Consider the following 14,128-nt stretch of genomic DNA (forward strand, 5'->3'; position numbering starts at 1 on the left):
AGAAAACAAACATGCACTCTGTCCTTTTCCACCGTCAACTTCACCGTCCTTTTATCTTCTCTCATCCATCACATCTGTCTCCTCATCACTTAAATTATCTCCCTCTCTGTCTCGCTCCTTAAACACCTCCTCAGCCTCCCACCTGCAGCTCCGCTCCGTCCCTCCTCTTTTCCTCCCTCCCTTTCTCCTCCCCTTTCCTCCTCCTCCTGCTGCGCTCCTCTCGACTTGCTGCTCGCTCTCCCCCGCCAGCTCGCACACTCATGCAGCATCCTCCCCTCACCTCTTCTACCTTCACACTCACCTCCTCATGCCACCCTCTCTCCCGTCTTCTCGCCACCTTCCACTCCATCACCTGCTAACACACATTATTTCTCGCCTTTCCTCGTGTATCGTCTCTCCCTCCTCCATCTCTTATTTTCCCTTCCTTCCCTCATACACACACTCAGGCTTTGCTTGTCTTTGAGCGTGCACACATGCTCATGTTGATTGGCACCCAAGGACAGACCACCCTCTCTTCCAAACCGGCTATGGTTTGATTCATCTGGCCAGACTTCTTGACACTGAGCTCAGCTGAGGAAGAGGACAAGGAAGAAAGCCCATGGAGCCAAACCACATCTTCCCCGTTTTCCCCCCTAATGGGAGCAACTGGAGCCCGGGGCAGGATCCCTCCGAGTTCACTCGGGGATGCCCCCTTGGACCACTGCCTGTCATCTACTACAGTGTCCTGCTCTGTCTTGGCCTGCCGGGTAGGAAATGTGTTCCTGAACAAATGCATGGCTCATTCCATGTCAGTCTGCACACATGTGGTGTTGGAGCCTGCATTGTTGGTTTGCAAGAGTTACGCTTTGCATTTTGATTTGTCTTGCACTTGTTTTCAAGATTGTGTCTTGTTGCTCTGCGGCTCCTGAATGTCATGCACACATACTGTTGATTTGTCATTCTGACCTTGTGGCTGTCTGTCATGCATGCATCCATACTTTGTGTGTATTTGTCTCTGCTTCTGCCTGGCTGGAGTTTTACATCCATTTTTCCCCTTTGATATAAAATAAAAACAGAAATTAAATGTGCAGATCATCATTACAAAGAACATTCTCTTATACTAGTGTTGGTGTGTGCAGATGCATGAAAAGTTTTGTGAGTAATGATTCCGGTTCGACCTCTAGAACAGGTGTGTGTTACATGGCTTTTTGTTCGGTGACCTGATCCAATAATAAGACTGTTTTTAGCATTGAGTGATTAGTCCATTCAGAGTCACTGTCGGACCTGTTTACTGCCTCTGCCCCACTGCGTGATCTATGAGCACTGACCGGGTCTCACGCAGGGAAGCAAAGCGATATGTGCATGTGTGTGTGTGTGTGGGAGAAACAGGGAGACCGAAACACAGAAAGACACAGACAGAAAACCTGGAGGTCAAACGGACGAGGAAATCTCCCGATGCATATTCAGAGATCAGGCTTCAGATGTTGAAAGCATTCTGAACAGTCAGATACACATCCCCAAGAAAAAGCTTAAAGCAGATTTATTCAGCTATCATTTGTGTCTTTTGTGTGGTCGTGCAATGACTCTTATTCTCTAAAATGACTGAATCTCCTTAAGATCTGATAGCTTTTCCCTGATAAATACTAGAAGTGAGGTGCTATCAACAATGTAAGCCGGTCTGAGTTCAAAACAAATCTGCAATGCAAAGTGAAGTGCTTTTGTGTGCCAAGACTGCAGTTGCTCTTGAGATTTGCTTGTCTTGTGAAAGCAAAAGAAGTCTTTCCTTCTGATCAAATCTCACCTAATTATTTCTCCTGGATTGCAGAAGCAATTTGCCCCGCTGTTGTTTTCTTGACTCTGCTGCTGAGCTGTCTCTACAAATGGGATCGAAGCTGTTTGTTTAATCACAGAACAAAAACAGAACCTAAGAGGCAATCTTACAGTAGTCAAGAGTTGAGCCCAGTGAGGTGATACTTTGCGGCAGCAACTTGTTCAGTCATTATGACACAGCTCGTTCCGCTCAGGCTGAATCATGAATGTTTCATGCGAGCAGCATGCGTGGAGTGTAGTAGTAGCAGCTTGACCTATAGACCCACACATATTAAAACCTCTTGACAGGTAGGGGGCTATAATTTGGATTATCAGCATCAGTTAGCAGCAACAGAGCAATCACTCATGCTTTGAAGCATTGACTCTTTGACCTGCTCGCTGCAGGCAGATCTGGGTCACATCAAGAACTCAGAGATTTAAGAGGGGGCGGCAAGAAGGAGGTGAGAGAACGGTTTAAAGGAAGTCAAGTGGTGGCAAAAACATAACTGTGTGACCTGAGGAAGAGATGAACTGCTCTAAAATTGGATGATCAGACTGGATTGAAGAAAGAAAAGAGCACACAAGAGAAGGAGGATAAAAGAAAGAGAGATCAGGATGCTAACAGGGAGAGAAAGAGAATAACAACAGCAAAGTAGCACCTCTGAGGCCTGAGTGTGGGATTGGCAGAGACGATGGAGCTGAAACTAATTGCCACATTTTTAATTAATTGCTAACTCACGCTTGCTGTTTCCGTCTCTGCTGAAAGAGTGCAGACATGTGGAGGCAGGAGTTGCAGTCTTTGACATGTTGGGATTATAGATGTGAAAACTGCTCTTTGTTTAGTACACCATGTCCCAAAGAGCTGAGACACAAAATTGTACAGTGGGAGGCCATTTGCTGATTAGCAACTCTGTGGATACTAAGGTGAAGCCTGGGCCAACACGACCAATTTCATATCAGCGTCAAAAATTTCTTCACGCAATCAAATTTTTTTTACCTGCACGCTTGTTTTAAACAGAGTTAATATCCTCTTTTGCCTGGAATCCATCAACAGATGTCTGCATTTAATTTATTTACAAAATGTGTTAATGCCAGTGAAATGTCTTCTCTGCTCTGCTCAGCAGATTATGTAAATTCTCCTGCATTCAGTAATTAACAAGTTTGTCCTGTTAGCCATGAGGCTGCCAGAGAAGGCCCATTTTGCACTGAATTCGCACAATGAGAGTTTACTCAATTACGGGTGAACTAATTAAATATATTGTGCACAGAATTAGTAATATAATTATGAGGAAATAAAAACTGTTTTCAGCAGTTTCATTATGCCTCAATATAATCATATTGAGTAACAAATGAATGATCTGAAGGGTAGGTAGAAGATGGAGGGGATAAATGAGAGCGTCACTAGCTAGATCAAGAGACCAATTGAGGTTTCATTTGTTGATGCTTTGGCTCCTTGACCCCCTTTTTTCTTTTAATGAAAAATGAAATGAACAAATGAGAGAATGGTTAGACATACTAATATATAAATGACAGAAGATAATCATTAAAATTCATTCTTTGTTTCTGAACCAGAGTTCACCTATTTTCTTAATTATGTATTTCACTGTCATTGACTTCACTTTAAATAGGTTTTCTACACTTCAGCTCAACAATTGCACACCTTCAAAACAAGGCTGTTGACACAGAAACATTAAGATAAACCGGTCTCTTATCAGCATGAATAATATCTACCAAACATTGGTCTTCAAGGATGATATGCATTATGTATATGAAGTTGTAAAATAGTCAGCTACTCAAAGCAAAAGTTCACATTGTAAACCTCTTGTACCTCTTGTAAAGATTGCTGACGTCCTTAAACAACTTAAATCTAAAAAGTTTCATAGACGTTCATGCAGCTGTTATTTTATAAGTCTTTAGACTATTGCTAATTTTACATTACACAGTTTTACCTAGCAGAAATAATATGATATTCCCACAGGAAGTGCCCCCATGGGCACTTCCTGTGAGAAGTTTTCAAACAGGCGGTCAGACGGGGCTGCTGAAATTCTTGGGGTGGCCACCAAAACTTACAGCCACAACAGAATTTTAGGAGTTTTATCATATTGTTGATAGATATTTAAGAGCAGCACATCTCATCTCATTAAACATTGTCCTCTTCTCTCTTAAATTTATGTTTATAAAAAATATCTAATTTCCTGAGACCCAGCTTCTTGATGTGAGGTTATTGACTTTCTGGATAATATTTTATTCTTTTCAACTTAGACCTGTTGCCATTTATCAGGGAGGCTAGCTATTATTTTATTTTTTAATGAAAAAAAATATAGATTTTTTAAACTACCAATTGTTGAAAAACAATAGTTGTTTTTTATGTTTATGATTATCCCAAATAGCTTCGATAAATTAAAAATGCACACCATTTATATCAGTGGCCACTGGCCCCCTCTTGGTGGCGCCCCTGAGTGCTCCAGGCTGCATCAGAAAAGCTACAGAGAGCTTTTTCTATCGCTGCTTGCAAATAGTCTTAGAATTCTATGTAAATAAACATGTAATGTGAAACTGCCAGCAATGCAAAGGTTTATAACAGTGGTGTCCAGTCCTGGTCCTGAAGAGCCACTATCCTGCATGTTTTAGATGTTTGCCTGCTCTTAAGCAGGTCTTCAAGTTCTGCAGAAGCCTTTTCATCACTCAGTCATTTAAATCAGGTGAGTCAAAGCAGATAAACACCTAAAGCATGCAGGATAGTGGTTCTTCTGGACCAGGACTGGACACATCTGGTTTATATGATAGTATTTGGATGAAGCACTGTGAAATTTCTGAGACTGGAGTTGATTTAGGTCAACAACAATTCACTTTGGTTTTGACTCAGCTCGATCCAGCCATTAGCTCATCTATCCATCAGGATTAAACTTTAAATTTCCAAACTGAGGAGCCCCATTTGAAACAATCTGAACTGTCAATTTGTTGTGTGATGGCGTCACACCAGATGCCATTATAGAACACGGTGTCGTCTCATACCTCTATTATCTTACTTTAGATATCTTCTTCTCAGTCTGTGTCTTATGCCCAACTCAGTCACAGCAGTGCCATCTAACGACAACAAGTACTAACAGCAACACAACAGACTATAAATGCACTGTGTAAACTTAAGAACGCAACATAATTTAAGTTGGGTTTTTTTTGTCACATTTTTATCTCCTCACATAGATCTATGTCATATCTAATTTCATTCTCTTTGCAGCCAGAAATATTCTCAATCTCCAGAAGAACTTAAAATAAACCACTCAACAAGCAAAAACATCACACTATCTACCTGTTCCTTCATGACTGTTGCAGTTTGGGCTAAAAATTCTGACTGGTGTTCGTTTAGGTTGGAGAAGATCTCCTCCTACGTCCACTTGTCCACCCATTCAAGGGGAAAAGGTCAGAAAGACTCCTTTCTAACAATCGCTTCTTCTTCCGCATCGCAGTGTAGGCCAAATGTCAGCTGCTACCTAATGAAGAGATGGGCTCCATCGATTTTCAGTTTGAACTATCGATTTGTCAATCTGCGCCAGCGACGCAGCATCTTTGGAGGGATGGCGTCTTGTTAACAGATATTATCACTCTAAAAGTTGACTGTGAGATTAGTTAGGGCACACTGGGTGAAATGGAAAGCAGAAACAGAATGCTTCACTCACTGTGTGTTTATGTGATAGTTCAGATCCTTTGGAGTGGGGATCTGTAGAAAGGTTATGAACAGTTAATATCTTACCTGTTGCAGACAGCTCTTTGAACAGCCTCAATTTGTAGAAATAGAGTTTAATTCTGACTGGATTGAGAAGTTCCTAACATCAAAGAAGATTTATGTTGTCTTAAAACAACGTCAGTCTCAAAAGGTTCATAGGGCTTCATGCCAGTTTTTTTTTAATAAACCTTTACACTTTTGTCAATACATGGTTATTTCAGCAGAAGTATTATGATAACTTTATTGGAGATGCCCCAAGCTGCACTAAAAGTGCTTCAGCTAGCTGATAATGGCAGTATTAGCACTTGCAGACAATCAATGAATTATGTGTAAATAACAGTATTGTAAAATTGGCAGTGATTGAAAGGTTTATTAAGCAGCGTCTGCATAAACACTTTGGTCTTGGTCCCACTCGAACTAGCTGTAAGCTCATCAGTCCAGTCAGAATTAAACTATTTTTCTCCAGAAAAAGAAGAAGATATCTATATTTCTGGGTTTCTTGTTGTCAGAGACTACTGTTTTCCTTCCTGATTTCATGTGGTAATCTTTAGCTCCTGTGTTTGTTTATTTTCTTAGTTTATTTGATTATTATTCTGCTTGATTATTATTCCTATCAGCACTACAACATATTATTTAGTCATTATTTTTCTCAGTCATTGATGATTTAATCTTGTCTTTGTGCAGTTTAGTTTGAGTCCTGTCCTTGTCCCACAGCCCTTTGTTTGCTGACTGCCTCTCACTTGTTTATTTGCCATCAGTTCCCTCAGTATCAATCCTGCCTTGTTTTCTTTCCTGTCTGCCAGGTGATTGTTATCCAAAATCTGTGTTCCTGTCTGGTTTGCAATTTTTGGATTTTGTACATACAGGCCTTTGTGTTACTTCTAAGTCTTTATCAAAGCCATTTTTGTTACTTTACCTGCCAGACTACTGCTGCTGTCCGCATTTGGATCTTTATTTCACAACGAACTGTGACACCGTGGTTTGTTTGGAAAATGAATAGCTGTTGAGGAGAGCTGCATTTACGTCAGTATCATTATCGGCACAGAGCGGCTTCTTCTCCTAATATGCCCATTAAACCTAAATATCCTGTTTTAACATATATCTCTCGTCCTGTTCTTGCTCTCTTTCCCATCTTCTCCTCCAGGACCCCATTAACATCCAGCTCACATATCAAATTTATCCACCAAATAAAATGTGCTTTCCTCATATCGTTCCATTTGCATCTCGCACTCAGTGAAAATGAATGTTGATAAATCACATTCTGAACGTGGATTTTGGGGCTGGCTTTTGCTCTGACAAATTAAAATATCGCCCTGCTTTATATGTAGTCTTACACTTAAGAGAAGACAAAAGGGGAAATGGATGTCATCAGGAACAAAGTGCCAGTGACCTTTGAAGAAAGCTTTCATATTCTCCCCCTCTCTGTCTGCCGTCCTCCTGCTTCATTCTGCACCTCTCTGACTGTCTTGTTCAGACTCTCTCTTCTAATCCTTTCCTTCATTCTCCCTGGATCACCCTTTCTTTTTAACTTTGTGACCTTCATCAGACCACTTTTCTTTACCTTCTGCTTCCTTACCCCCCTTCTTTTAGCTTAAGATAAGCTGTCAAAGCCGGAACCTCCAACTTGCTCTAGATAATGACATTTCTTGCTTTTATTCCAAAATAATAAATGAATTGTTTATTTATTAAAGACCTAACACTCTTTAAAGAAATGCATATTGCCCTCCACCTTTCATTTCAGAGTTTGACACTAAGATCCTTTCATGATAAGAAGGGACAGAGTTATAGCTGTTTTGATCAGACCCTAGAAATTATGTTATGCACAATCTTAGGCAAATTTGTGAGATCTCACAAGATTCAAAGCACTCAGAGTTTATTTTGTGGATGACTCTCAGCTACTGCCACACCAAATGTTGATTAGTATCTGTAAAATATACTGAAGTATAGCCATTTATGTGTTTGCTATGTTTGATTAGCTGTAGTAGCCTTCTTAAATGGGAGTGACTTCAAAATTTAATCAGTAATGAACTTTTTGAGAGTTTTATTTAAATCTATTCAGAGGTTCATGAGACATTTTGCCAAAGCTACAGGCAAATGGACTCGCATACGGGCAAAAACACTGTCACCTCTTACCTTTTGTGTGATTTTTTAGGGGGGGACTCATGAGAAAGTTTGATTCTGCAAGCAAGCACCAGTCTCTCAGTTTTGTGGGCTCAAATTGTCCACATTGGTTTGTCGACAGCCCGCCTGAACACGTGCCTTTAATGGCGGGATGAGTCAACCTTGTTACACACCTCAGGGAGCACGCCGTGCCTTCTCTTCTCTGGCTAAACAACATCAATGGCCTCAGCCCTTCTTATATTAGAGGAGCAGCAGGAGGAGTGGAGACACAAAAAAGCTTCCACCCACACAAAGGGTCACCACAGCTCACACACACAATCACCAGCAAACCTAGACAAAAAAATCTGTTTTCAGTCAATTCCTTCTCAAATGAAGACACTTAGTTTTATTCTTTTACAAAAAAGCAAAAGGAGGACTCCCCTTTGTGTGTGTCTGATTTAATTGTAACCCGGCTTTTCCCACTGAGTTGAGACTTGCGTGCGCCAAGCAGGTCTACCACACGCTAGAGACAAAATGAAAAAAGGTGGATTTGATTGAAATGGATGGGCAACCCATTGGAGGGCAGCTACAACTAAATGGGAATGTCAAGCTCACTGCAGATCCCCTTTGTTCATCTATTGAGGGTTCTGCTCCAGCACAAACAGAATAAAACCCATCCAGTGACAGTAAACAACTTACATTTTCTATTTTATGCCACGTCCCTGTTTTCTCAGCAGAGAGACAGTTGATGGCGAGATGCACAACAGAGAAAGTGGATTTGTAATGTAATGTAATTAGCAACAGACTCTCCCCCTTTTGAAACAGCCACTGATAAGACCTCTGATGTTGGACTAACCAGGTGAGAGGCTACAGCTTGTCTCTGTGCTGCTTTGTGGGAAATGACACGTACTGAGAGTCATTTGATCAGGGAACTAAATACTGCAATGAGTAACTACAAACAAAGTTGGTAAAACTACTGTAATTAAAATCAGGTGGATTTAGCAGACTTCATTTCACAGCGAGCCCTTATAATCCATCCTACTTATTGTATAAAAGTCAATGTAAATTAAAACAATTCAAATTGCACTTCAACGAACTCTAATTCCCATAATGTAAAAATGTTATTTCCTAGATTTGGGTATGTGTTAACCCACAGTCAATCAGCAGCACTACTTGTTCACAAGTACTGGTTTGCTGAGATTTCTAAACAACTACGATATCTCATTTATGAATATTGGTACATCGGACACTAATGAATTGGTGCATCTCTAATGATCTGCTTGGGTGTACACATTCAGAATCAAACATTTATAAATGTGTGTATGTGTTCTTTGTCTCTTGCACGCACGTCTTTATTCATTATCCGGAGCCTGCTATGTAATTTGCAATCTCTTGATAGCGGCTGGGGCTGTGAAGTGTGATGTCCCAGACTCCAAGCTGCCATATTTAATCCAATCCTGGATCTATTATTGCAGAGAGGGACACGATCACACATGCCGCATGTCCAGTGACGGCTACTAACCACATTAATGTCTCCAAAGTTGCATTGCAATGTCAGAAACCTTCTTGTTTGCTGTAACAGACTGGACGTGGCTTGATGCTGTGCCAGAAAGTCGTATTAAAACAATCTGGTTTGCCAAAGGAAAGCACAGAGACAGTGTGTATTTTACTCTGAGCTGGACTTTAAAAAAAGCCTTTAAGTTAAACAACCCTGATCACATGCAGTATTTATACACTAATGTGTTCTTTCTTTTACAAAAAAAAGTCCAAATACACCACAAAATATGTTTTAGACAGCCTTGACAAATGTGTGGGCTCAGTTATTGTATTTTGAGCTCATAAATGAATAATGAATAATAAATCATTCTGGACTTTGAAGTTGTAAATCAACATTTGTGACCCTGTAAAACAAATCTACCTGAGAAATTCAAATTAAAGTGTTGAAAATACTTTGAATCCTGAGTAAAACTAACAAAACCACATGTTAGTTTTGAATGAATGTTTAGTTTACAGTCTGTAGACTAACTATCTATATCTATAGGGTTTTTTCTTAATATATTTATATACATATTGCATCAAATTATCTTCAATCACAGCAAACTAAAACAGACTTCCCAGCACTTTGGGACAAATGGGTTTTATTAGAAAATCATATTTTAGAGCTGTAGAAATTCTTTACGTTTGCATCCGTCAACCACTTTATTATGAGAAAAACATCTATCTTCTTTACATCCTTTAGTTGCTTACAGTGTGAAAGTACTTCAACCTAAAACTTAACAGAAATTGTGAGAGTTATTCTGGATTAATAGACAGTTTTATGGTTTCATATGAGAGACAGAAAACTGTTTTTCTCCTTGCAGATCCATAGAGTTCATGTCATTTAACTGAATAAATAATATTCAGATCCTTGTAGCCACTTTTTTTCCTTCTTTTAAGCAAAAAAAAAAAATAGATGTGCTCTATGGGTGTTTACTGTATTTGTTTTGTACAAGAAAGTTGGAGTGAATAGATACTTGTCAGCATTAATGACAAGCATCATGATGCATAATGGGGTGAAGGCTGACAGGGAGAGATGGGCTGTCCTTGCACTTTGTTCCAGGAGCTAGATAGCTGGCGGCAGGGTGACAGACAGTACAGCCAAGGCAGTGATGCTGCACGTTGCCCTCATGTTTTTGTTGTGACTTTACTGTTGATTAGAGATAACAATTTGGCCAAAGGGAGAGAGGCAGGTGCTGCTGGAATTACACAGCAGGTGTCAACGAGGAGAAAAGAGAAGAAAGCAATAAGCAGTGAAAGGATTATTGTCAAGGGAACAATGACGGAACTGATTTTTATTTCCTTTTGTGTGTACAGTGTTCACCTTCCATGCCCTTAAACTGTTGATCGCACAGAAAAAGAAAAAAAAAGTAACATCTTTTGACATGTAATTTTTGTGCATGTTTCTTGTTTGGAGCTTGCTCTACATCTCTTTTTTTGCTGTGTCGTTGTTGCTGTGAACTGCTTTTATGTTACCGTCTGGTTTATTGCTTGCTGGTTCAATCACCAGAGTCCACTAACACTCAATCTCTCTGTTTCCCTCCCTGCCCTAACCATTTCTTTTCCACTTTCATTTTTCGCATTTTCTATGGCTGTCTACTTCTCAATCTTTTTCCTACATCCTTCCCTCTTGCAGCTAACATCCTAACAGTGGTTATCCTGTCCCAGCTGGTGCTGCGTCGTCAGAAGTCCTCCTACAACTATCTCCTGGCTCTGGCCGCTGCAGACATTCTAGTTCTGCTCCTCATTGTTTTTGTTGACTTCATATTGGAGGATTTTATTTTGGCGTCATCGCTGCCACCATCATTAAACAGCACTGTGCAGGTTCTGGAGTTCTCCTCCATCCACACCTCCATCTGGATAACGGTGCCTCTCACCATTGACCGCTACATCGCCGTTTGCCACCCTCTTCGCTACCACACAGTCTCCTACCCAGCCCGGACACGCAAGGTGATATTTGCCGTATATATTGGGTGCTTGCTCTCTGCAGCACCTTATTACTGGTGGCCTGAGCTCTGGCATAGCCTTCCTGGTGTTGGCAATGCTGACGAAGGAGGAGGAGGAGAAAGCAACAGAAGAACTGTGGCCCAACATGTCCTTGTGTGGGTGCACTGTGCCACAGTCTACTTCCTGCCCTGCACAGTTTTCTTTTCCCTCAACACGGTCATTGTGCGAAAACTTCGCAAGCGTCGTAACTGCTTCAGACTGCGTGGATATTCGACTGGAAAAACCACAGCCATTCTCCTCGCCATCACCTCGGTTTTTGCCGTTTTATGGGCACCACGCACCCTCATGATTCTCTACCACTTCTACTCCCCTCCTCCAGCTTCACAAAGTGCTGTCCGTCTGCTCCACATGCTCACTGACATATCAAACATGCTTGCATTGCTCAACACCGGTGTCAATTTTTTTCTTTACTGCTTCATCAGCAAGCGTTTCCGTGCCATGGCGGCCAACGTGCTGCGAGCCCTGGTCCACTGCCGGAAGCAGTCGCCACCATTTTACGCCAGCCACAATTTCTCCATCACAAGCAGTCCCTGGATTTCACCAGCCAACTCCCACTGCATCAAGATGTTTGTGTACCAGTACGACAAAAACGGGAAGCCCATCTGTATCTCTTCCTGAGTCCACCAGCAGCCCTGGCCCTCAGTCTTTTGGGAGCGTATTAAGGCTTTGTCTCTGTGGCAACTAGCTTTGCTCGTATGGGACTCGTTAAGGTTTGAAAAATGTCAACACGCCCAGAGAGCACAAGTGACAGTTTATCCAGTTGTCAGTGATAATAAAGTAGTTGGCTTGCGAGGCACAACATCAGGTGCATGGCAGAAAATGACAAAGTCTTTTGTGCTCAACAACTGTATTCATAAAGCAGCCAACAGCATCAAATAAAGGCTGATATTTTTTTTCCTTCATGCAAAAAAAGACATTTGCTGTGGGTGACAGATGATAGAATATTACCACCATCGACCGGTGATTATGAGCCACCATTTGTATCATATAAACCAACAAACAACAAGCTGACCTTGGTGAAGCATCAAATATGGTTCAGCCATGGATACTCCCTGTTATACCCTGCTCCTAATTTGAACAGCTTTGTCTGGCTGTTGGGAGATATTTCCAGAAAACAGAGTTCCAGCCAGACAACAGCACATCTCACCTTTAAAGGAGAGACTCACGCAGACTCACGGATGATGTATCTATTGCCTACAGTTGTGACAGTCTCTCAAGTCTTTAATAAGCAGAGGCATCTCAAAGGCATGTTCCAGGTGACTCTCATAAAATTAAGAACTCTGTGACTTTCCTCGTGTGTGCCAAGCTCATTTTAGTAGCATATGTTGCATACAAGTCAATGCTCAGAATGAAAAACCAAGCAAACACACCTCCAATCTCTCAGACTGTAGTGGGACGAGTTGATCTCTGGTTATTGTTGGTGAAATATTTATTCATAGTAAACTTGACTGTTATTGTAGCTCTGCAAAAATCCAAGACAAAAAAAACCAACCTGGACTTGGTGTAGCACCGAGGTGTCATTAATCTAGTAATCCCATTTCCATTGTTAGAATGAGGAAATGTCTGCTACTAGGAGATAGTCCTCTGTTAACTATTAATGGTCCTTGGTGACTTACTGTTAGGCATTATTTAGCTAAATATAATGAATGTAACTGAAAATGTTTTTAACCCTTTAGCTTTCTGAAAGATTAAGAAACAGAGAGAGACAGAGAGGACAACAATAAAAGTACAACGCAATATGATACAATACAACACAATACAATACAATACAGTACAATACAACACAATGTGATACATTGCAATATAATACAATACAGTATAATATGATACAGTATAATACAATATATTATAACAGTACAATACTAGGGATGGGTAGTAATTTTCAGATATTCAAATTCTACTTAAAATCTAAAAATTTGGAGAATAAATGCTACAGTCAAAGCTATCCTTTATTTTTCTTTTACATTGACACCTGATAGTGACATGCCGAGTTGTTTCCTTGAGGTGCTTTTCCAGTCAGGGCGCTTTTTTGGACACAGCACCTACCGTGCACCTACTGTGCTTTATTTTGAGAGGATTATAAAGTGGAAACATAAAGTGTTTGCTGAGATTAGTGCTCATTCAGACTGCTTTTTCTCCTTTTAAACTGTTTGCTGTTGTGCTAATACTTGTTGTGTTATATCAATTAGCCCTGCATGAGAAAAGGATGAAATAAGCATGCGATGTAGGATGCATTGCTGCAAGTTGACTTGTGTATATAGCGGTGGCTGGTAGGGAGGGGGTGTTGAATATTTGAAGAAAAGTTAAATAATTACAAATAAAATCGAAGAGTGTTTTTGCTTAAAATGCCCATCCCTATACAATCCAATAAGACACATTGCAATACAACACAATGTGATACAAGACAGTACCATGCACTGATAATGCACACTATACTACATATAATACAAAACAAATGATACGATACAGTATAGTTTAGTGTCCCACTGGGGACTTTTGTTTGGACTCAGTGCTATTCTAAAGACTGCCTCCATCAAATATCCATAAAACAACAACAACAACAACAACAACAACAACAACAATAATAATAATAATAATAATAATAATAATAATAATAATAATAATAATAATAATAATAATAATGAAAAATAAAAATAATATTACAAAAATCTGCCCTCCTTTCATTTGGTTTCTTTTTACCCATCTGAAGTTTTTTATTTTATTTTATTATTATTATTTTTATTTATTTATTTTTGCCTCATTGCACGTCAGTGACACTTTTCAGGTCTATTTAATCTGCTGCTAGCCGGTGGCGTTTCTGCAACATTTTCCACCAAAACACAGTCACATACATCGCCTCTGTGACACCGCTGCTCTGAAAAAAAAAAAAAAAACATAAAACACACATCCACACACACACTTGTGCTGTACGATCCACAGGCAGACCACACTAAGATCAATGCACATTCATTC

General features: G+C 40.3%; 1 protein-coding gene across 1 annotated transcript; it reads left to right on the forward strand.

The window, feature by feature from the left end:
• Positions 1 to 216: 216 nt before the first annotated feature.
• Positions 217 to 12,917, forward strand: gpr139 (G protein-coupled receptor 139). The gene is made up of 2 exons (XM_017421858.2): positions 217 to 746; positions 10,785 to 12,917. Exons 1-2 carry the CDS (start codon positions 599 to 601, stop codon positions 11,771 to 11,773), a joined length of 1,137 nt encoding a protein of 378 aa, XP_017277347.1. The 5' UTR covers positions 217 to 598; the 3' UTR covers positions 11,774 to 12,917.
• Positions 12,918 to 14,128: the final 1,211 nt, after the last annotated feature.

Source organism: Kryptolebias marmoratus, linkage group LG12 (genome assembly GCF_001649575.2).
Source record: "Kryptolebias marmoratus isolate JLee-2015 linkage group LG12, ASM164957v2, whole genome shotgun sequence".
Taxonomy (NCBI): domain Eukaryota; kingdom Metazoa; phylum Chordata; class Actinopteri; order Cyprinodontiformes; family Rivulidae; genus Kryptolebias; species Kryptolebias marmoratus.